Raw genomic sequence first — 24,406 nt, 5'->3', positions numbered from 1 at the left:
TGTCCGGGCTGTAGTATAGAAATAAACATTTTTCCAGAACTACACTAGAGGAAAGAGAAACCTCAGGACTCTTAGGACCGGGAAGCGGATGTTGGGCAGGAGGGAGGTGAGAGGGGACAGCGAGGAGGTGGCGGGGGAGATGCTAGAAAGGGGCGGGACCTAGTGCGCTCTCTGCGCGTGCGGCGTCTACGTGTCCCTTTAGGCCTCCCGTAGCTGCGCCGGCGCCAAGATGGCGGCGCTGACGGGTACCTGGCTGCTGCGCCCAGGGCCGTGGAAGCCGGAGCAGGGCCACAGAGGTTGAGGCCCCAGACCCTCGCTCGAGGCCGCGCCCGCTCCAGCCTCGGGAAAAGCCTGGGCCGGCCGGACATGGTGCGAGGCACGTTGCGTTGTCGCCGCCGCTGAGCTCGCAGGCCAGCCGGGCTCACACGTCCAGCAGGAACATGTTCTCCGCGTTGAAGAAGCTGGTGGGGTCGGAGCAGGCCCCAGGTCGGGACAAGAACATCCCCGCCGGGCTGCAGTCCATGAACCAGGCACTGCAGAGGCGCTTCGCTAAGGGGGTTCAATACAACAGTGAGTGCGGGCCGTGCCGTCGGGCAGGCCGGGGCGGCTGGCGGGGCCCGGGGCGTCCACCCAGCCCTACGAGGGTCTGGGAGAACCAGCCAGAGGGTAGGGGTGGACGTGGTCCCTGGGTTCTGAGTAGCGGTCGTTCCTGGAGCGCCGTCATCTGACAGGAGACCTCCAGAGAAGAGCTGTGCAGCGACACTATTGCAACAGCGGTGGAGGACCCTGATTGGCGCGGGTACCCTGCGGAGAGAGACCATTACATAACCCGTGGGTGCGCGCGCGGGTCCGTGGCTGGCGGATGGACGCGTGCTGCCAGCCTCCTCTCCGCCCCCCGCGCCTGCTCTCACTTGAGGCTCCCGAAAGTCTGTCGGCTGTGGGCCTCGAGCCGTGTTTTTTGTCTTGTTGTTTTTTTTTTTTTTGTTGTTGTTGTTTGGTTGGTTGGTTTGGTTTTTGTAAGGGTTATGTTTTTTTAAATTCTAAGAGGCTCTAACTCTAAATCTCTGACCCCACCAGAAGAAAGGTCCGCTCTGCCCTTCATTATAAATTATGTATGTTGCGCAGCGAGAAGCACACCATTCTCTTGACCTCTTTAGAGTTTTTCCATTTGCAGGTTCTTTTCTAGAACAGTCTAAAGATTCTCGGGCAGTTTCTTGGTCTGATATTGTTTACGTCTCAATTATTTCTATACTGCTAGATTTTTGAAGCACACACAGTTTACTTTAAGTAGTGTCTTACAGGGTTACTGATATTCCGGTGATAATGTAACATGAAACTTACTAGGAAAATTTTGTACATAATTAGAAGCAAACAGTGTATACATGTTCACTTGAAAGTTTGTATTTCTCTTGAATCTATGAAAGAGAAGATTGAGTAAAATATTCAGTGGTTTGTGTTCTTTGGGATCTACCTTTGGATTCTTTAGTTTTATATAGTATTATTTGCGATCTAATTCTAGAAATTAGGCTTGAATTGGAAGCTTTTTACTTTCTAAACTTGCTCTCTACTGGACCTACACCCTGGTGATTCTAAAGAGGAGGGATATAAAAGAGCTGAAATCTTCCATATTTTCCAAGATGATTTAGAGGAGCAAACCTGCAATATAATAAATACAAATTCAGGAGTCTTGTAAGAGTTTCCAAATTTTGAATTGTCTATTACAGAATGCTGTCTGGGTGGCTCGGGGAGGTGGGCACAACCATCTTTTTTCAGTATGTCAGGATGGTAAGTAACAGAGACTGGACAGGTGGTGCACGTCATTAATCCCGGCACTGGGGAAGCAGGGCAGCTGGGTCCTTTTTGGTATGCCTAGTGAGTTCCGGAACAGCATGAGCTACATAATGAGACCCTGTTTCAAAAAAGCAATGGAAAAAGAAAAAAGAAAAAACAGAATTTTAACAACCATAGGTCACTGGAAGTTGTCTGAATTTCAGAAGCAAAAAGAGGAAACTATGCAACCAAAGTAAAGAGATAATCGAAAGAGCAGCCCTGAACTGGTGACCCACTTTTGCACAGGCCAGAATGCTGCTCACCCACGGCCAGTGCATGATCGATAGCTTGCTGAGCAGAGGATCTTGCAAAAATAAACTCTGAAGGGTGTTCTGTACATAGGTGGGGCCTCCACTGAAAAGATAGGGGTGGGAACAAAAACAAAGGTACTCGAAGGATGGGCCCGTCTGTAGTACGCCCTAAACACTCGGTGGCTGTTAGTCTCTGGGATAATGCTTTTTACAGGCTGCTGGCTTTCATTTTTAAAGCAGTACTGAAATAGTTGGAGAATAGAATAGAGCTGATCATAGTTAAAATACTAAGATTGGGGGTGGGAGGCATCTGAGACACGATTTCACTGTGTAGCTCTGGCTGTTCTGGAACTAACTTTGTAGACTAGGTTGGCCTTGAACTCACAGAAACCTGCCTGCCTTTGCCTCACAAGTGCTAAAATTAAAGGGGTGCACCACTACAGCTGGCATAATTCAGAACTGTGTTGACTTTATATCACAGTAAGTGTGAATGTTAAAATGTACATTATAGCCATTCCAACTGTATGTCAGGCAAAATGTGGCAAAGTTTGCCCAACTTAGTAAAAGGTAAAAATGGCTGGGAGAACTAGAATAGTAACTTAAGAATAGCATTTTGAAAAATGTATTCCTTGGGAGGGCATGCACTCCTTGGTGCCTGTGTGGCAGAGGACAACTTGTTAGTTTTCTCCTATTGTATGGCTCTTGGGCATTAAACTAGGGTTGTTAGGCTTGGTGGCAAGAACCTTTACCTGCTGAGCCATCTTGCTGGTCGAGCTCTGATTTTTTTTTTCTCTACTCTTATTGGAGATTAAACCTAGGTTCTTGTTAAATAAGTGCATTACTGCTGATCTACATCCCCAGCTCCTAAAAATTATTAAATGAAGTGGTAAGAATAATTCCATTTCTATTAGCAGACACAGTGCAGTTAAGAAATCTGAAAAAACAAAATCCCTCTAATTGGGCCCTGTGGCTTTTTGAGGGATACATCTATAATATAACAGCAAGGGGTGGAGGTGAGGAGCTGGGTAAGTCTGAGCACAAGGACACTGCTGAACCGTGGTCCGGTCCACTGCAGCTGGACAAATGTTGTCCAGCACACATTTCGAGGTGAAGAAATGGGTTTGAGATAAGGACAGTGCAGACCCATTCAGAAACAGGTCACCTGCTCATGACTTCCTCTGTCCCTCAACCAAAGGACAGCCATAAAAACCAAGAGGCCCAGCAAACCCCTGAGAATGATAAAAGGACCACGTTCTGTGTCCAGTGATTGATAATGGGGAGAGTCTGTATTCTGGTTTGGTTTTATTATGAAATAGTGCCTACTATTTTGCTCAATCTATTAAACTTGTATGCCCAACTGATCTTTTATCAATATCCTGAGTAGCTGAGAGTACAGGCATTTACTTCACCTGCCTTTTTGAAGGTAAAAGTAGTTCTTTATTAGTCCTCTGTTGCTACAGGATGGTTAATATATAAAAGTTAAAGTGTAGCACTCAGGCAACAGAAGCAGGATCAGCTGTGGTTGGAAGTAGGAGAAATTAAAGATCCAGCTGGCAACAGTTTCCAAGTAGTTTATGATGCAGTGAAAAATTACCTGAAAATTAGAAAGCACTCTCTGCAGGTAGTGGTGGCACACACCTTTGATCCCAACACTCAGGAGGCAGAGACAGGCACATCTCTGAGGCCAGTATTGTCTACCAAGCGAGTTCTACAACAGCCAGAGCTACATAGAAACCGTATCTAGAAAAAACAATAAAGGAAGTACTTACAAGTCACAAGAGACTCACAAACCCTGTAAGTCCTTGAGGTAAGAATATAATTTGCAAGTCTAAAGTAATGAACCCTGGGAAAGTAGAAGGGGGAAATGCAAGAACAGACAAAAGCAGATTTTTAAGAGAACATTTAATACAATGTAAGATGACATATATGATGACTAATGGACACATCTTGAAATGTTGATTTAAAAGGCAAAACAACCAAGTATGGTAGCACATGCCTTTAATCCCAGCACCTAAGAGGCAGAGGTCTACATAAAGGCCTCGAGCCTAAGGACAGCTCTTCATTCTGTTCACCCCACTCCTAGGACGGCACTCCACCCTGTCCCCATTCCTGGAGTACATGCCTTTTCCTGCCCGAAGCCAGGAGAACCTGCTGAGTTCAGGCCTGGTGCACCGTGGAATGTGTGAAGTAGGAAACAAACATACAGAACTGCACCACAAACATGACGACTGAGAAATGTTAGCGGAAGCCATGTCCACTGTCAGCTCAGGTCTGCATCCCAGTCCTGATCCTGCCGCTGGCAGTTCCTCAGAGTGTATAACTCCAGGAGGGCCAGGCTCAGATGAAGAACTCCGGTGCTGCTTCCTCTGCCAGCCCTGGCTTCTGTTCTTGGTGCTACATTTATGACCACTGCCAGGTCTGCCAAGCCAGAATTGCCCTGTTAGGGAGCTGCTGGTGTCTTCACCCATTCCTCTCCTGTATGCCAGTCACCTTGAGATGGAACAGGTTTGATACTTCAGTTTCTAAAGGATGGCTGACTAATCTTCCTTTCTCTTTTCTTTGCCCATCCTTGCCCCAGTGAAGATTGTGATCCGGGGTGACAGGAACACGGGCAAGACAGCTCTGTGGCATCGACTGCAGGGCAAGAGGTTTGTGGAAGAGTACATCCCCACACAGGAGATCCAGGTCACCAGCATCCATTGGAACTACAAAAGTGAGTTCAAGGCCCATAATAGCTCAACACCATTTTCCCCTATACAAGATGGTAGTTTTCTGCCTTCCTGGTTCCTAGAAGGTACTTTCTAGTATGAGAAAATACTGCCCATGTAGGAGGCCCCACTAACTAAGGTTGTATGTGACTCACTTCATCTGGGTTTTGAATCTGACATTTCTCCTCTGTGGTGCCTCTGGCTCAGGATATTCATGGTTACAAGGAAGTAAGGACACACCTCCAAAGACTAGAATTCCCTGGACACCTCTAGGAGTAGATCCAGCCATACATATTGACAACATACATGGCTGCTTTGCCTCGTAGGAATGCATGCTATGAACCATGGCAAGTGCTCATCTCTGGAGAACAGTGACTATTTTAACCCTTGTCTTCCCCTTCTGTGTTCTGGGGTCTCCACCATCCATCCGTACAGCCCCATTAGACTTAGGACACCCAGAATGGAGAGTGGTTACTGAGGAGGGGTTGAAGAGCTAACAGAAACTTGGAAAATGGTTTCTGTTCTCATGCAACTTAGGTCTAACAGTATCAGAGAAAGCCTCAGGAGACTGGGCCAGGGAGGGTGAGCTGTGACGTCAGGGCTACAGTGAACCTGGGCCTGATCAAGTGGCTCATCACAGCTCTGCCTTTGTAACTGACCTGCATTCTTACACTCTGATCGACTGTCACTGAAGACTGGCTAGTCAGGTAAAGAAGTAGGCTTGGGGGAGATGTGACTTGGACAGCTGTTTGTTTTTTTCATCTGTCCACGGTGTGAGCATCCACTAGTGTACCTGAAGTGGCCCAGGGACCCACAGGCTACTGAGTGTGAATTGTTATGTGATAGCTTTGTCAGTGGGCAAATAGACGCATTGCTCATGCCAGGGCCTGGAGGAACAGCCCTGCAAACCCTACAGCACGTATTGAAGAGGCCCCAGGGAGCTAGTGATACCAGAATGCCCCTGGCTCCATTTGGGAGCCCAGAAGGGGCTTTGATACTAGGCACTAATTTGAGAGTTTTTCTTGTTTCAGCCACTGATGATGTAGTGAAAGTTGAAGTCTGGGATGTAGTTGACAAAGGTAAGGTCCATTATCTCCTTAATTCATGATAGACACACACCCCTTATTTCTTGTCCTTACACCCTGTTGCACAGAGTCATTTGTGACTCAGAAACATGTCACAAGTACCAGCTTTATCAACTCAAGAATATAGGAGGTTTGGATTTGCTGCCAGCTGTTAATGTTTGGGTTACATCAGAGTCCCTATCTGATCCCTTCCCTGCCTGGTCTAGATTCTGGGTCCTGGTCACTTCCATCCCATGTCTGGTAGGCAGAGTAAATGTTCAACAGTGGACCTGTCACACACACTTTGCTCTTTTGAGCATTTTGGAAGGGATGGGTATGCTTAAAACTCTGACCCTTATGAAGCTGTTCCTAAAGCCCTCCTGTGTGTTTCCCTTGGTGTCAGCCCTGCACCCATAGCCATACTGGGCCCTAGAGTCTTACTGGCTTGGCAGCCCTGTTCTGAGACAGACAGAAGGATACCTCTGTCAAATGTTCTTTTACTAAGTGATAGCTTAATGTCATGTTGTTTGACAGTGATCAGTGGTCTCTCTAATGAGAGCTTGTTTTCACAGGTAGGTACCCCCAGGCTCTTGTCTGACTTGGGTCCAATTTGTACCTACCTGTTTGGCCCTCTGGCACTGGAGGCAGTCCTAATTATTCAGACAGACAGTGTAAGTGCAGTGCACCAGTACAATAGAAACGTGCAGGACTATACCAGGAGTCTGGAAGGCTGTGGAAGGCAGGGGCAAAATCACGCTGGAGTTGCATGTTGTCACTTCAACCCATCTCTGTCATCATGTGATGTAGGTCAGCAACCTATATATAGCATTTCTTACAGAATGGGTTATCAAGTCAAAGTACCTAGATAGACCCAGCCACACAGAGACCTAGCTTCATCAAAACCTGCAGAAAGCAACAACAGAACTCCTCAGAGTGCCCTTAATAACAGCATCTGACCTCATTCTTCTTAGGTTAGGTCTTAAGTTCCTCTTTGACCCTGGGGCTGAGGACTCATAGTCCTCCCTGTGCTGACATCATGTGTGTGCATGCAAGCCTCTGACCAAACAGGCACACCACCTCTTTAGCTACTAGCATATAAACATGACCTCTGACCTCTCACAACCCCTGACTTTATAGGCATCACCTTTGACCTGACCACTGGCCTCGTCACCATGGTTTTGTTGCATAACCTCTAGGTCCAGGGCTTTGCCGGAAGATGTGTCTTCAGGGCTCTAGTTTTTGGCACAGGTTGTGTTTTCTCCCTCCTCAGCCAAGTTTCTTTTGAGTATGGTTTTGGGCCAAGTGTTGAAGAACAGTTGAAGCCACTTTTCTCTCTGATTTCAGCAGCAATACAGCCTAGTTGGACTCTATCCATTGCGCCTCTCTGATGGTCTTGGTGTGTCTGTACACCTCTGAATGCCTGTGTGCGCATCTTTGGAGTGTTGATAGATGACCTGCTACCTGAAGTCCATCACTGTATACACTGAGGACAAGAGTCACATTCTCATGACTCTGTCAAGTCAGGATGTGGAGCAGCTCCACAGAAGGACCACCCCTTTGAAACCACAGTGCCTTCCTAAGCTCTTGCCTCAGCTCTAGTCTCCACATCTGCAATCTGCTGCAGTGAGTGTGGTGAGAACTTGGGGCTGGATATCAGATGGGACCATGATGCAGGAGCCTCAGTCTTGCTCAGGGACCTTCAGAGTAGTATTTTATACCCTCAGCTGACCCAGGAACCCAAGCAGCAGAAGTGACACCTCCGCTGCCCAAGAGCCATGGAGGACTTTGCTTCCTGCTGTGCTAGGTCACATGACCTCTGCCGCCGCCCCCCCCCCCCCCCCCCCCCAAATCTCTGCTCAGATCCTTACTCAGATGCAGGCAGGCTGGATCCCAGCACAGAGGTGCTAACTCGGGGAGTGCCTGCATGGTCATGCCTGCTGTTGCCTATTCACTGTGGAGGGTTGGGAAGCAAGGACTTTCTGCCTCTCCTCACTCCCCCCCCCCACCCCCCCCCCCCCCCCCGATCAGTGTGAGTATGTCCACAGCAAGCAAAGGACCTTCAGATGTGAGAAAAGTTAAAGCAACTAAGGCTCAGGGGCATTGGTAAGTTCTGCAGAGGACTGGCCAAGTAGTTGAGCTCAGCAAGCTCAAGCTGTGTGGAGGCAGTATGCTCCCGTACTTTTTCAGACGCTTTAAAAGGGAAAGTTGAAAGAAAGTCACTTAGCCCAGATTTTTTCTTTCCCTGACCTCCCAGTTCCTGTTCAATACTTCTGTTCTGCCCAAGAGTAGTTTCCACAAACACTTCATGGCAACTTAGAGGAAGATGCTGGTGGGCTACAGGCTCACACCGAGTGTTCCACTTGCCATTCAGCCCATGAGGGTCGGGCTGAATCATCCACTGCACTGAGGAGAGAGACTGACTCCCCAGGTTGGCCTGAGTGTGACGGGTGCTGAGAAAGGACTTGAAGAATACAATGGAGGTTCTGTGTGAGCACATGACCCTGAGTTTGTTCTCAGGGGACATTTGTCCGCTGTGGAATTCCCAAAGTTGTGAGGAGCTCAGTTAGACATTTAGATGAAGAAGAGGGGCGGTGAAGTCATCTTGCTATCCCTAGAATCCAGTGGCAGACTCCAAACAGGACCTGTGGCTGTCTGCCAGATAAAAACACTTTAATAACCATCACAGGCAGTGTCAGTCTGGGACTGGCCACCCAGTCTCTTCTCCCAGTGTGCCAGTGTCTTAGCAATACAGGAATACTGTTTAAGGAACTCAGATTTGGTCTCTCTCAGCTTTGATCGTAGAAACTCTTTATCTCAAGTGGTCTCTTGGCCTCCATGAGAGCCAGGCTGTCATGGGGACCCCTTTGCTCAAGGCAGGCCTGTCTTATCGGCTGCTGAGCGCTGCACTTCCTATCTAGCACTGCTGGCCTAGCCAGTCACTCAGTTCTGTATCTCTCAAAGGTGAGTGAGGGCTGAGTGGAGTGCAGTCCCATGTGGCATTAAGACATTATGGCAGGTAGGAGGGATCTAAGGGAGGATACTCCCCTACTTATGCAAATCCTGGGCTCAACAATTTTATTTCTAATTTTGTTTGTCTTTTAATAAGGAAAATGTAAAAAACGAGGTGATGGCTTGAAGACGGAGAATGACCCCCAGGAGGTGAGCCACATTGTCAGGTGGGTCTGTGCCAGTGTCTTGAGCAAGGCGCCTGTGGTCACTCACTGGGCCTCCTGCCCATCCTGGGATCCTGGACAATATCATTATGCTATAGGCAGTCACTGACTGTCCTTGACTACTTCTGTTAAGTTTTAGGGTCACTGCCTTCTTAGGGTGCCTGGCCCATGTGGTGCCTGCTTTGCTTCAGTCCACAGACACCAACTGTTGTGTGAATGGCCTGTTAGGAACCATATTTTACATCTTTGTCACAGCGGTTTTGTTCTTTAAAGTGCTGGCATATTTTGGAGATGTGGCCACAGCCCCACAGGTGAGACCAGGTGATCTCTGCTTCCTGGAAGCTGTGACACAGTGGGCACATTTGTGTGGTCCTTCCTTCCAGTTGTTTTAGAGAGCCCTACCCTGTCTTCTCCCTCTTCAAGGCTGAACGTTTAAGTGATACATAGTCCCTTCCTGGCACCTTCCTGGCACCTTCCTGGCACCTTCCCATGTGCTGTGTTCAGGACTCATCTTGATAGGTTGGGTTTTGTTTTGTTTTGTTTTACCATTTGCATAACTTTTTATTTTATTTTTTTGTAAATTTATTAACAGTTTCATACACATATTTTGTTTACTCTTTACCTCTTCTCTCTCCTACCCTTTCATCTGTTCCCTTTTCCTACAAGTCTCCTGTCCTCTGGGGATGGGTGTGTGTGTGTGTGTGTGTGTGTGTGTGTGTCCCGGGGACAGAGGACCCAGTGATTTTAAAGTAGGTCTGTCTGTCTGACCACATGTCTGAAATTTTCCACTGGCATTTGTTGTGCTCACTGTTGGGCACAGGGGTAGGAGCCTAGGAGACCTAGCCTCCCTAGCCCACGATTGACTGTTGGCAGATGCTGCCCCACACTTAGACTCCTTCTGCTCTGTATTCTGCCATGTTGTCTGAGTCTAGTTTAGAGCTATGCACTAAATGGCCATGTATTCCCAACACCTCAAGCAACTGAAAAGATTTTTTTGATTAAGGATGAGAGTAGCATTTGTGTACAGACAGAAACATAATATTGAATGTAGTTTGGCTAAAGAGCAGCTGTGAGCCCACTTACCCCACCCATGGCCTGTGACTGCCCAGTTTACGGCACTGTATGTCCTGCTTGTTCTTCCGCTGGAGACCATCTCAAGGGGTGGCTGACAGCAGCAGTGCTTCTGGGAGCCCTAAGGTGGGCCTTCCTGTAGGCATGGGACTTGGTGTGCACATCCGCAAGTGTCTCCTCATGGGTTTTTTGTTTTTTCCAATATGAAATCACTTTTAGATTAGAAAAGCCCCACTCTGCATTTTTTAGGTGTTTGAAGGTCCACAAGTATGGGATTGGCCAGGGACACAGTCTTAGCTTTTCTTCCTTCGGTTTCTAGGCAGAGTCTGAAATGGCCCTGGATGCTGAGTTCCTGGACGTGTACAAGAACTGTAATGGAGTGGTCATGATGTTTGACATCACTAAGCAGTGGTAAGAAGGGCAGGTAGCTGGCAGTGACTGCATGCCTTCATGCAGCGCTGTGTGCTTGGTTCCTCCTGGTGGGAAGTTTCCTGCTATGCCAGGTGTGAGCAGAACCCCCTGACCTAGGACACTGAGGCACCACAGGATGGGTAGAGTTTAGGCAGGAGCTGGCTCAGGCTTATAGCTAACAGTGGTAGGGATCAGGTGTCAGTCTTGATGTCCTGAAAACTTCATATATCAGAATCAAGTGGCCTGTTGTATTGGAGGGACTCCCAGAATCAGATGTACACACATACACACATTCAGTAACTCAATTAGTTTCTTCAAAAGCAAGAAGACACAATTAAGATTTGTGACAACAAAGGACGAGGCATGAAGTGAGCAGAGGCTCCAGAGTTGCAGTAAGGAAGTAGAAGCCGCTGAGGCCCAGCACGCTCCATGAGGAGGCTGTTGTAAGAAGCGTGATCAGGAGACTGCATTCCATACCACTGAGAGACGGGGAAATGTCTCTAACCAACAGCAAGAAAACCAAGGACCCGAGGCTTGCTTGCGCTGTACACTGAAAAAGTCTCTTAAGAACACTGTAGTAGGCAAGCATGGTGGCACATACCTGTAACTCTAGCACTTGGGAGACAGAGACAGGTGGATCTCTGTGAGTTCAAAGCCAGTCTGGTCTACATAGAGAGTTCTAGACCAACCAGGGCTACAGAGTGAGGCTCTGCATTAAAGGAAACCCACTATATTACAAGAAGGAAAGAGGCCCTGACAGCAGCCCATATAGACCCAGCACCTTGCTTTTACTCTGCTTTTACAGTTCTGTTAGTGTTACATGTATAATCTGTGTTCAGATTGGAAAGACAGAAAAGCATTCTGTTGCTTCATGTAAGACTTCGGACAGCTGAGCAGGCCAGCCAGATTTTTGTGCATCATACATATACAGTGGAACCTTATCTTCCTAGGTTTCACACTTGTGCTATTTAAGAATAGTCATACTTGGTTCCACCAGCCTGCAGCATGTGTACACGCTAAGCCTTAGAGTAAAGTCGCACTGTGCATGTCACTGATTCTGGTTTGAGGGCACTGAACCCATAGATCCTTGGTAGCCAGAGTCTATATAACATATTTCCTATAGTCTCTGCACAGTGGTCACAGGCCCAGGTCCAACCTTCCCAACCATCAGGGACCTATATGCTTGCTTGACAGGCTGTCAACTGTCACATGCAAGAAACCTTTAGGGGCTACAGAAGGCTCCAGTTCATGAGCTCCAGTTCAGCAGTACACGTGTCATAGACACACATATACAAAGCTGTACTCATGTACAGAGCAGAGTGCAGTGCCCTTTTGTACATGGTCAGTATATTCTGCCATGTGGGTGATGGTAGTCTGTTGGTCTATTATTTGGTACAAGACTTCATCTATGTGACATTACATTTGGACACTAAAGGCTTCTGTACTTCACTGAAGTGTATTATGATCTTTGCAGTCTAACTTCACAAGACCCTGTAGCTACCAGGGGTATTATAGAGAGAGAGGTAGTTCAGCAAGGACCCAAAAGCTTGTCGTAGCATCAAGACATGAGTTCTGGGCTACAGAGTGGGGAGAAGGCTAAGCCAGCTTAGGAAGGATGCACAGATGCATATTTGGGAACCATGAAACTTCATAAGCCCTTGTCACAAAGCACCATTTGTCAGACCACAAGGACCACAGCCATTTCCTAGTGTCTGAGATCCCTAGTCAACAACATGCTTGGTTCAGCGAGTGAGAGTCTGACCACTGATCGTGAAGGAGCGAAACAGCCAGGTTCACACAGCTGCCGTTTCAGGCCAGCAAGCACACTTCAGGTGTTATGTAGGATAAAAGGTGCAGGAGGTGCTTCAAGTGCGTACCCCAAAGACAGGAGAAGCTGCCATAGTTAAAAACACGCTGCATTCTTAATTGCTTGGCAGGGAAGTTGGGTCATCCGCATTTCTCTGGTTGGGGGAGGTGTTAGTGGATTTTATAGAAACTAAGTCTCCGTGTAACTTAGGGCTAACTTGGAACAGACTATACAGCCCAAACTGGCCACAAACTCATAATCCTCTTACCTTAGCTTTCTGAGTACTGTGATTATTGGGTATGTACTGCCTTTCATGGATTTTGGGAGATGGGGAAGGGGAGCAGGGCCTGAGTAGTGGAGATTGGACCTAGGACCTTGCATATACTATACAAGCGCCCAACCACTAAACTACATCCCCAGTCCTGGTTGGGGCTTTACAAGACATTGGAGACATTGCAGTGACTTTAAAGTGGAACTACAGGGCACCCCCACATTAAGTCCATCTTGGAGAGACCTGTAGACTTTGTAGGCATTATGGTCTACACTGCAGAATAATGAATGTCCTAGAGACAAAAACATGTCACTAAGGATACTTCAGTGATGTTAACCAGAAGGCAGGAGACAAGCAGGGAGAGGTGAATGAGCTGCGACCCGAACACCTGCAGTGCTACAAACAGGTGAGACTCGAAGCAGTTCTTTGGGAGAGCTAGAGGGGGCGAGGTTAGGGAGTTGGGAGTTGTGTGATGGAGACCAGAGGACAGGCTATGAGAGTCAGCTGTTTCACTCTGCCATGTGGCCCCAAAGATCAAACTCAGGTCATCAAGCCCAGCAGCAAGCATTTCTACCCACTAAGCCACCCCACCAGCCCTTGAAGCTGATTCATAGGGACATAGACAGGTGTCACACCAATTAGAGGCAAAAGAACAGGTACCCTGAATTGAGGTGTAGGGGAACTGTGCTCTCTGGGAGAAGCAGTGGCCACGGATGCAGGCTGATGGTTGTAGTATTTGTTCATCTCTGAACCCTGCCTGAGGTGACAGGTACTCTGAGAGTCAGACCAAAAGGGTAGTTACACACAGCTCTCTGAGGGTCATACAGCTAAGGCAAAACACTCCCTCCCTTTTCAAAGGACCTTCAATTATGTTCTCCGGGAGCTTCCCAAAGTGCCAACCCATGTGCCAGTGTGTGTGCTGGGCAACTACCGTGACATGGGCGAGCATCGAGTCATTCTGCCAGACGATGTGCGTGACTTCATTGAGCACCTGGACAGGTGGGTGCTGCCACTTCTGCTCCTGTGACGTACTCTGCTGGGGAAGCTCATAGACACTGGGGCAGTACAGGCAGTGTCTTATCCTGTGTTGGAGGTAAGATGACAGCACCTGGCCCGAGAGGGTGAGGAGTTCCAGGTCCCCACGAGATGGTAATGGTGTGGAAGATGTGAAGACCATATATGCCCGGACTATGGGACCTGCCTGTCTCTTGTCTGGTTCTTCACACCACCCCTAGAGGAGTAAGCAGCTGAATGTCCTTAGCAACCGGCTGCCAGAAGGAAGCTTGGTAGGCAAGATGCCTTACTTAGGCTTAGGTGTGGCATTTAATGTTGGAGTCAAGCTACACTGCCCATCAAGTTCCTTTATCTTTCTTTGAAAACAGACCTCCAGGTTCCTCCTATTTCCGCTATGCTGAGTCTTCCATGAAGAACAGCTTTGGCCTAAAGTACCTGCATAAGTTCTTCAACATCCCATTTTTGCAGCTACAGGTAAGTGCACACCAGGTAGGGCAAACAAGTGGGTACCCATCACTTGTTTGATTCTGTACAAAAATTGCCCTTCTTCCTAAACCTGGTAACACCTTGGGCACCTTCTTGGAAGCTGGCTACCAAGATGTACACCTCTACCCTTGCCAGAAGCATCTAGCTTTCCTAGTGCAGTGGAGGCAAGTAAGGCCTTCTGGGGTGAAGAACTGTACCTACCCTGCTTTTCCATCAGTGCTCCTATTGGAACCTTCTAGATGTATAGAAGTGGCAAAGGCTGTATGTGGAGGCACAAACCTGTAATCCCAGCATTTAGAAGGCTGAGTCAGGAAGATCATTTCAGGTTTAATTTAAGGATATGTAACGAGGTTCAGTAACAGGGAGGCCCATCTCAAAAGCTTAAAAGTGTTGCTCATAGTACACACCAGTAATTCCAGTACTTGGGAAGTAGAAGCAAGAGGATCAGAGGTTCAAGGTCACCCTTTGCTCTGTCACAGGTTCAAAACCAGCCTGGGCTCCCTTAAAAACAGAAAATGTTGCAGAGGTAGTAAAAAAATGACCATATCTCCACCCAGTCCCCATTGCCTGTATTGTGTTTCTACATTTGTCTAAGCCAAGGAACTAGTATCAGTCTATAAACTAAAGGCTCCATCTAGTCCCAATTTCTTCCCAGATTCCTACCCTGCTTAAGCTCTGGTCAGTGTCTCTGGTCTTGAGATGTCCTGTAGCTTCTCAGAGCTAGGAGAGCAACAGACTATGTGGAAGGTGGAACAAAGTTCTGGATCCTAAGCATAAGAGCAGAGGACCAATCCCTGAACCACATCCCTTTTGGGACAAATAGCTTGGTATGAGGTCTCTGGTGAACAAGAAAAGGCTTAACAGGTCTGCCTACCTTTGTGGACCTGGGTACCTGTAGCCTCCTCTGTGTCTAGGAACCCTTCATACTTTATCCAAGACATCAAGCTTACTTAGAAAGGTAAGGCCTGCCTTTCCTCAGTTCTTTTCTCCTTTTGAGGAACATGAGGTTCCTGTAGGTGGAGCTGTGATAAGTAGCCTCTATCAGAGGCCTTTCCACTGAAGATTCCTGTTGAGTCACCAAACTCTTTCTGTGGAGACATGAAGCTTGTCTACTCAGTCCAGTTAGGGGTCCTAACAAACCAAAGTATGGATACCACCAGAGTCCATCTTGGTAAACCAATGAGTTTTATTGGAGTTATTTACATACATATGGATGAGGGGTTCCTTACAGGAGCAGAAATAACTCAAAGACAGCTGTATCATCAAAGCCTACCCCAGCATGGTGACAGCTCCACACAAGCTGGGAACCTGGAGCTCACTACACAGCCTTCCCATGCAACTGGTCTGATCTGGATCTTTGCAGCCTTTCTCCTCTGAGTCAGTTTTTATTGCTTAAAGGCCTAGTGAATCTGGTCAGTTTCAGGGACTTCCTGAAGCTACTTTCAGTTGTTTGCCTTCTTGTTTAAAGATCTCTGCAGCATGGATATTTCAGTCTAGGAGGAAACTGTTAACCAAACTTCTCACATTGCTCCATTCTATAAAAGCTTTACCATTGACTTAAACCATGGGACGCAAAGGGATGCCAGAATAGTCAGTGGTGCTAAAAGCCTGAGCTGAGACCCAGACAATACAGCTTTCCTCCATGGTTACTTCAGTGCTGCTGTCTGCTGTCTTGGAGGGGCTGGCACTGTTCTAGAGAATGACAGTTCAGTATGCTTCACCCACATAGTGGCTCACAACTGTCCATTGTCAAGGGATCTGAAAAGCCCTTCTAGCTTTGTGAGTACCAGACATGTACATGGAGCACAGACATAGCAGTCAAAACATTTTAAAAGGAAAAAAAAAACATTGCTTTTTGGATTTGGGAATGTAACTGTTAAGATTACTTGCCTATGCATGACACCCTGGGTTCAGTCCTTAGTACTATAAAAACCATGTGTGGCACATGTCTGTAATCGCAACACTCGGGAGGTCGAGGCAAGGAGGAAAACATCATCCTTAGCCATATAGCAAATTCAAGGCCAGACCCACATACAAGAAACAACCATGAGACTGGAGAGATGATTCAGTAGTTCAGGCCAGCCTGCTGCCCTTCCAGAGGATTGGAGTTTAGTTCCCAACTTCCACATTAGGTAGCTCACAGCTGTGTGTAACTCCAGCTACAAGAGAGCTAATACACTCTTCTATATGCTGTAATCTAAACATGCGGCACTTAAAATAACAAGTCTTATTTTTAAAAAATCACAACTATAAGTTAGGCATGGTGACACACACATTTGATCCCAGTGCTCAGAAAGCAGAAGTAAGTGAATCTCTGAGTTGAAGGCCAGCCTTGTCTACAAAATGAATTCTAGGATAGCCAGGGCTACACAGAAAAAAACACTGTAACTCCACAATTTTTTAAATAACCAGTTATTGGTCAGTTTTCAGGGTAAGGTCTAAATAGACTTTATACAGTGCATGTGATGTGGCTGTCTGGGCTTTTCTTATGTCAGAGTAGAGCGCTAGTCAGTCTCGGGCTTGCCTGTGCATTAGCCCTGATTGTTGATTGCATTGTTCTTGTGTGTTTCTTTGCATTTTTTCAGAGTATAAACAAACCCCAGGTCTCTTGAACTGTAGTTAACTTCCCCTTTTCCATTTGGTTTGTTTGCTCTGTGCTGTCATGACTTCCAGTGTGAGCCTGGGGCAAGCCCTATGCCAAGGTCTTATGTTTCTCCTGAAGGCAGTGCCTGTCCACCAGGGCCTTTCCAGTTAGGGAAATAGTCCTGTTCTGTTCTGTGCTCCTTACACAGCTTGGATGCTGCTGTATTTTAAGATTAAATTTAAATGCAAGAAGCCATGTTGACTGACAGCCATGGCAGCTGGACTCAGAGACTTGATTTGATCAGCTCTGTTCATCAGACCTGTTGAACAGATGGAAGCACCTGTTTCCATGGTTCTGTCGCCTGATAGGCTATTGTAGCCAACAAAAAGTGCTAGTGACCAAAGATGTGGAATAGCAGGTAGCACTTTGTGGTGTGGCTCCCCATGACTTATATCCTCCAAGCCACATAAGCTGATCTTGCAGGCAGCCAGAGCTCATGTCTCTCACAGGAACAGCCTGTAGAATGGTGAAGAGGCAGACTCAGCTGTGTTCACTTCCTCTACAGAGGGAGACACTGCTGAGGCAGCTGGAGACAAACCAACTAGACATCGATGCCACACTAGAGGAGCTGTCAGTGCAGCAGGAAACTGAGGACCAGAACTACAGCATGTACGTGAGCCAGCATCTACGCTACACAGGCCCTGACTACCCTGAGCAGGGAGGATGGGTTCTACATCTTGTTGTCAATGGGCCCTACTATCCACAGATAGAAGCTGGGGGCCAAGCTTTGGTCTGTACCTACCTATGAGGCAGTGGAGAAAGCACCATATACAGTCAGCCTGCATGTCCTTCAGCCAAGACCTTAGTAGTGTAGAACAGTATGGGAAGCATCTGACTAACATGGCTCAGCAGCTCCTCTTAGCCTTCTAAGACATGTGTCCATGCTGTTGCCCAAAGCTCTTCCTGTTCCTCTATTGGAGTTTAATTATTAATATGAACTAATTAATAAAATATCTAGTCGGATCAACATTTGTCTAGAACAAGTGGATTAATACTTTGAGTTGAGTTATGCTAACCTGTAGAGCAGCCTCAATTTCTTTACATCCCCCCTAAGTGAGGGTAGGTGCTCCTGAAGGTGGGCTGTGTCAGCTCTGGCCCTCTACACCTTCCCAAGCATGTGATTTGGTTCCTACATGTGGATCGGCACATGCCTGTGATGAGAGCAACTCCTCATGTGTGATTGTTAACTACCTCACTGGCCATAACCAGCCACACTTACTCATCACTATTGTTTGGCCGTGTGGGTACTGCTGACAGCTACTGGCCTACCTAGATCCCATAGGAATGGGTGGTCCTGCACCTCTGCTGAGCATGGCCTTGGGACCTACCGTCCTAAAGAGACAAGATACGCAAGGGCTTAGTCTGGGTACCAAAGACTGGTACAGCTGACTGGCAGTCAGGCCCTATTCTCTGCCTAATAGTATAAATATAAAAGGCACAATGATACCTGAAAGCCATGGAGAAAGACGGCCGAGAAGAAGCTGGTTCCTCACTCCCTGTCCTTTTGCCCCTCCTAGCTTCCTTGAAATGATGGAGGCTCGAAGTCGAGGCCACGCATCCCCTTTGGCAGCCAATGGGCAGAGCCCGTCCTCAGGCTCCCAGTCTCCAGTTGTGCCTCCAAGTGCTGTATCCACAGGGAGTTCCAGCCCCAGCACACCCCAGCCTGCCCCTCAGCTGTCTCTAGGTGTCTCCTCCACCTGTCCCTCAGTACCGTCTCCTGTGCCCCCTTTGGAGGCCATGTCCTCTGTACACCCTTCAGCCCCAGCTCCAGCCCAACGTCGCAGCATCATCTCTCGGCTCTTTGGGACCTCAGCAGCCGCAGAGGTGACCCCTTCACCTCCAGGTAAGCCTGGGAGCAGCTCTCGTGATTTTGGGGCCACCTTCTGGCATCTTGAGCCTCATATTCCTCTCTGGAATGTCCTTGTGCCCCTGAAAAGCCACATGGGCCAGCCACTCCTCAGCCTGTGCCTTGAGCCTGGGTGCATGCCTTGTCAAGTCCCAATCCTACAGGCACAGTTTTGGGGCTTGCCTAGAATGGGGGCAAGGGCCACATAAGGAAGAAACAGCATTTCTCTATAGAGCCAGCTCCAGCTCTAGAGGCTCCAGCAAGAGTCCAGAATGTTGAGGATTTTGTCCCTGAAGATGGCCTTGACCGAAGCTTCCTGGAAGACACAAGTGTGCCTAAAGACAAGAAAGTTGGAGCCAAAGGCCCACAGCAGGATAGTGACAGGTAAGGGTAAGACTGATGCAGCTGAGCACAGGGTCCACCTCAAGGACCAGCCAACAGAGCAAGCTTCCCCATCCCACTCAGCCCTGGATCTCTAAGATACCATTGGGGGTTGTGGGCACAGCCTCTCTGGTGCTTGCTAGGTTGGCAGTTAGCTCCGAGGACAACAGCTGAGCGGTGGCTGGAAGAAATGAGGGAAGGGCTTAGGTCACCTCAAAGCCCACTCAGTCTTGTTATTGCCAGCCACCCTGGGGAATATAGGCAAACAGCTCACCCAGGAGTGGGGCAGAGTTTATGGCCACAGCAAACTAGAGAACATTAAGCTGACTCTTCCTAGGATAGCAGAAGCCTTGGCAGATGGGCTACCAGGGACATGGACACTCTTGAGGGTCCAATCTATGTGTAAGATAGGCCACCTGAGTCTCCGTATAGACCCAGAGAAGCAGGCTCTGGCCAGGTCTGACTTCCTGCAACTAACCCTTCTCACAACCCCCTCTCTAACAACACTTGAACATCTGTCTGCAGTTAAGCCTGAGATTACTCCCTCTAACAGGTCAAATGTTGAATGACTATTACAGTGTCCAGCATCACCATGCTTTATGGGACCAAGGACTTCCCTTCTAGAAACAAATAAATGAGAGGCATCTCTGGACTTCTCCCACGGATTCCCGCACTGGCCAGGAACTAGACAGGACTTGCCTCACTCTTCACCCCACCGATTCTCAGCAGAATGCCCCAACAGCCCAGAGCTCTTGCCACTGGAATGTGGTGCTGCAGATAGGGCAGCTCTACTGTGGGGTGGGTAATCGGCAACACACAGCTCCCCTCAGACTTCTGACTGCCTATCCCCCTCTTTGCAGCGACGATGGGGAGACCCTAGGAGGGAACCCAATGGTGGCAGGTTTTCAGGATGATGTAGACATAGAAGACCAGCCACATGGCAAACCCCTACTGCCCTCAGACCCGGTTCCCAGTAAGAACATCAGTCTCTCAAGTGAGGAGGAAGCTGAAGAACTGGCAGGCCACCCCAGAGTGGCTTCTCAGCAATGCTCAGAGCCTGAGACTAAATGGTATGGGCTGGGATTCCCAGAGTATGGCCAGCTGAGGTGGTGGCAACCCAAGGTGGCCTCAGAGCTTCTGACATTTCTTCTCATGTGAAGGTCCTCCACCACGGCCTCACATCTACAAAAGAAGGGAGCTCCCACTCGAGGCACACCACCCTGGTCAGGTGATCTCACCACTGTCTTGGGTCCTGAACTTAGCAGTACCAAGCCACCCACTGATGGTTCTCAAAGACCCCAGGAAGTGAAGGACAAACAGGTGTCATCAGAGAGTGATCCTGAGGGGCCCATTGCTGCACAGATGCTGTCCTTCGTCATGGACGACCCTGACTTTGAAAGTGATGAGTCGGACACACAGAGGAGAGTGGTAAGAACAGGCTGCTGGCTGCACAGGCTCCATCCTTCCAGAGATAGAGGACAATCAAGAAGGTCTGTTTCCCAGAGCAGGGTCTGAGGAGAGTCTGGAGAACAAGAATCCATGGGAGGGGGCCCATTGTCTACATTAAGGCCCTGCTGGTCTTTCTGAATCTGTCAGGTTAACTCCTCCAATCTAGCCCCAGCCCCAGCCCCTGGAGTAAGTACTAAGTAAACTTGCCAACTTTGCTTCCCAGATCACATGTTGTGGTCAGGGGACAATAGACCTACCAGCTGCTCTCTTTCCAGGGCAGGTTCCCAGTAAGAGAAGACCTCTCTGATGTAACTGATGAGGACGCTGGCCCTGCTCAACCACCCCCACCCTCCAAGCTCCCAGTCCCTGCTTTCAGACTGAAGAATGACTCAGATCTCTTTGGGCTGGGCCTGGAGGAGCTGGGACCCAAGGAAAGCAGTGAGGAAGGTAGGAGGGCCTGGGCTTGTCCCTTTCCTAGGAACCTGCTGAAACTTGGAGGGCCTTGTCTGTGGTGCTCCTGTGTTTAGAATTTACACTACCTGTGGTTTCTTCCACCACAGTCATTAGCTATGAGATTGGTGAAACTGTCACACCAGCTGGCAAACACACACACCCAGATATGGTCCTAAGACAGTCAATCACTCTGTCCATCATTCTGTATGGGACTTTACCTCTCCAAATACTCTGCCAACATCCATGCTTTCAGGTGTCCCAAGCCATTGGGACGGAAATATTTTGGGAGGAAAAAAACAAAAAAGCCCACAGGCTGATAAAAGATTCCTGCAGAGAGAAGACCTGGGAGTCTCAGGCCCAGGCTTCCTGGAGAAGTGCTTGGAGCTACAACCTACAACTTGGGCCATCTCACTCCCAACAAACAGCTTAGCTTAGGACTGTACTGTCAGGTTTCAGCCCCAAAGGGAGGGGAAGGAATGACTTGCAGATTGCCTGTGGAACCAGGCCTTGTTGGGGATGGGGGTCTCTAAAAGGAGTGCCTCTGCCTCAGATGGTAGCAGGTAGGAGCTCAGCTGTCTTTCTTGTGCAGATAAAGACAGCAAACTTCCCTCTAAGGAGAAGAAGAAAAAGAAGAAGAAAGGCAAAGAGGTATATACCCTGCCACCACTAACGTCCCAGCTAGCCCGAGCTATGCAGCCTCCTGGAAGGTGAGATTTAGCCTTGTGGGTTACCCATTGACTCTAGTTTTGCTCTTCATGACCTTCAGGAGGAAGAAAAGGCTACAAAAAAGAAAAGCAAACACAAGAAGAGCAAGGACAAGGAGGAGGGCAAGGAGGATCGTAAGAAGAAGAGGAAGCCCCCTCGGAGCAAAGAGCAGAAGGCTGCGGATGAGCTGGAAGCCTTCCTGGGGGGTGGGGCCCCTGGCAGCCGCCACCCTGGAGGTGGGGACTATGAGGAGCTCTAGATGTGTCAGGGGCAATTGATTGTCTGGGAAGAGGTGGGCTGCCAGTGGCTGCGGAGGCTGCTGTCTATACACCCACATTCCCAGGACCACCCTGCCACCTATGTCCCCCAGCCATTATGTCTGCCCCCATGTGGTCTGGCCTACTCGACATTGGTTTTTGTACTGGAGACCTTGGTGGTGGTCAGGCCCTTGGGTCAGGCACTGCAGGTGCTGGGCCTCAACCCAGCAGAAGCCTGCTCTGCAGGGAGGGAGGGGACAGAGTACAGTTGCAGCTGGTTTGGTGGACCATCTGGCCCTCCCAGAAGAAGCTGCAACCAGTCCCCGGTGTTTCTCAGGGATGTGCCTGGGGCCGAGAAGGGACCCACCAGGGTCTGTTTACAGAGGCAGGGCGGGGGGCTGTTTGGCTTCTCTAATGTCCACCACCCAGCCCCACTCCTGCTTGCCTTCCCGAGCTCTCCCAGAGCCACAGCATGGCTTGGGTTGTGGACCTTCTTCCCCATGGATCCAGAGTAGAGCAGGGTCCTGCCCTAAGTGCAGATGTGTTACTAGGGAGGTAGCATCTGCTACTGCAAAGTGGCCCAGGCCCCGCACTGGGTAAGATTGGCAAGAGAACACAAGTATCACCTCTCCTGAGGGAGAGGCACTAACAGGCTGCCACTGTTTGCCAGCTGCGCCTCTGCCTGCTGAGCGTCTGCGCAGGTGAGCCTAGAGGACGCCTTCTTAAGACACTCCGCCCTCCATAAAGCTCTCTGATTTTACTGTGCTGTGTGACTCTCCTGCTTTCCTAAACTGCTCGCGATGAGACCAATGGGCCACTTCACCAAAGAACCATTTTTGAGAATACCTGTTTATAGAGCAGGAGCATTATACAATGCTGACCCAAAAGGTGGTCTGAGGACTTAGTACCCAGCCATGCCATGTCATCCTGGAGGCTAAGGGGGCCATGGTTCAGGGGGTGTCCCCTCCCCCGGGCAGGCTAATGAAAGGTTTCTGTAGGAAGAATACCTGGGAGTCCCGCTCTGCTCTGCCTCTGGCTGCTGGGAGTCTGGGGGTGCCTGCAATTGAGAATGTCGCCCCCGCTGGCAGCTCTCCACCCTCGCCCACTGTGGACACGTTGCCATGAGAACCCTCCAGGGGCAGGCAGGCATTTAGCGCTGCTAGTGACGTTGGTGGCAGGCGTACTGCTGCGCCTACTGCATGGCCAAGGCTGAGAGTACTTTCCTAGGACTGCAGGGGGTGGCATAAGGGGGGCTTCCCTTACTCTATGCTAGGGAGCTATGCACACAGGACAATGATAACTGAGCAGGCACTATGGGGCAAACATCACCTGGCCCTTTAGCTCCCAGGTTTTGTGCTCCTGCTGTAGAGAAAGTCTGCAGGTAAATTACCTCACGATGGCCCAAAAAGCAGTAGCACTGGGATCTTGCCAGGTCAACTAGGCAGGTCTTAACTCAGGTCTGACATCTATGGCCTACCATCTACGAAGATGGGATGCTGGAAGGCCCAATACCTCTGGCAAGGGGCACCCAGGGCCAGAATGAGGATGCGGCTTGAGTGGGCCTCATGAAGACCTTCCCCAAAGGAAGCAGGCGGTGGCTGCCCAGGCTATCTTGGACACTGGAAGTTGCAGCTACACTCCAGACTGAGCAAGCCATCTGGCTCCTGGGCACCTGCTGAGATCTTGGCGTCTTCAGAGCCAAAGAGGACAGTTCCTGAGGAGAGGCAATGGGGCAGGGAACTGCTCATATGCTCCCACCTGGGTCCAACCAGATGTTCTGGAAACGTACTCAAACCCAGTTTCTCTGCAGCCAAGCCAAGGCTTCTGGCTCCTTACAGTGCCCTGCCTGAACTCCTGGCAGGCTTCTCTTGGTGCAAGGGACCCCCCCCCCCAGTTCAGAGAGGAAGATCTGTGCTTTGGGAATGCTATTCATGATCTATCACTCTGTACAGCTCAAATGAGAACCTGGGCGTCTGTAGTCCCCAGTATACACCTCCCTTACAACGCGGCCCCTTTAAGTGTCATTTTATTGGTCGCCACTAGAGGCAGCACTGAGCTGCAAGGCCAGGATCACAGCTGCTGCCTCCAAGCTTCTGCTGGTACCGGGTGTGTGTGCATATATATATACATATACATATATAGCGGGGCCAGGTACACACTGAAGCCGACTTGGGTTATGCAGCCTACTTGGGCTCGGCTCGTGGAGTAATCGCCAGGTAAGAGGCCAAGCCAAACTGCCCAGCATGTGGAACTGTTGGCACGGGAGGGGGTTGCACGGAAGGATGAGGAGTCCCCGCCCCCAAGCAACGCAGACTAGGTTCTTGCTGATGGCTGTTCCGGGACAGGTCAAAGCAGGGCTGCTATTTGGGAAGGGTCTTCAAAATAACTAGGATACAAAAACAAGCCCCACCCCCATCCCAAAGGGAGCGTGTGTCACAGTGCCCTGCTCCTGACAGCCGCAGACAGCAAATCCTTTCTGGGGCGGAGCCTCAGACCCTGTCATCTAGCCCAAACTCTGGCCTGGCATTGAGTTTAGAATGAAGGGGGTCTTAATAGGGTCAGCACGAGCCTGGCTTTGGAACAAG

The 24,406-nt window shown here is 49.2% G+C and overlaps 1 protein-coding gene across 1 annotated transcript; it reads left to right on the top strand.

Annotated features, from left to right (window-relative positions):
- Positions 1-220: 220 nt before the first annotated feature.
- On the top strand, positions 221-22,587 carry RABL6 (RAB, member RAS oncogene family like 6). The gene is made up of 15 exons (XM_080927450.1): positions 221-570; positions 4,660-4,794; positions 5,821-5,868; positions 8,960-9,012; positions 10,417-10,508; positions 13,445-13,585; positions 13,969-14,074; positions 17,236-17,339; positions 18,248-18,573; positions 18,810-18,960; positions 19,818-20,027; positions 20,118-20,385; positions 20,682-20,853; positions 21,449-21,507; positions 21,626-22,587. The coding sequence occupies exons 1-15, from the start codon at positions 441-443 to the stop codon at positions 21,821-21,823; spliced, it is 2,193 nt and encodes a 730-aa protein (XP_080783576.1). The 5' UTR covers positions 221-440; the 3' UTR covers positions 21,824-22,587.
- The last annotated feature ends 1,819 nt before the right edge of the window (positions 22,588-24,406 follow it).

Source organism: Micromys minutus (genome assembly GCF_963924665.1).
Source record: "Micromys minutus genome assembly, chromosome: 13".
NCBI classification, from domain to species: Eukaryota; Metazoa; Chordata; class Mammalia; order Rodentia; family Muridae; genus Micromys; species Micromys minutus.
This window is presented reverse-complemented; position numbering and strand designations above follow the sequence as displayed.

Bases quoted from the DNA above. Each gene is read 5' to 3' on its own strand.
- RABL6 (XM_080927450.1), top strand. From the start codon at position 441: ATGTTCTCCGCGTTGAAGAAGCTGGTGGGGTCGGAGCAGGCCCCAGGT. The intron at 20,386-20,681 runs GTAAGAACAGGC...CTCTCTTTCCAG, and splicing joins CGGACACACAGAGGAGAGTG to GGCAGGTTCCCAGTAAGAGA. The intron at 21,508-21,625 runs GTATATACCCTG...CATGACCTTCAG, and splicing joins AGAAGAAGAAAGGCAAAGAG to GAGGAAGAAAAGGCTACAAA.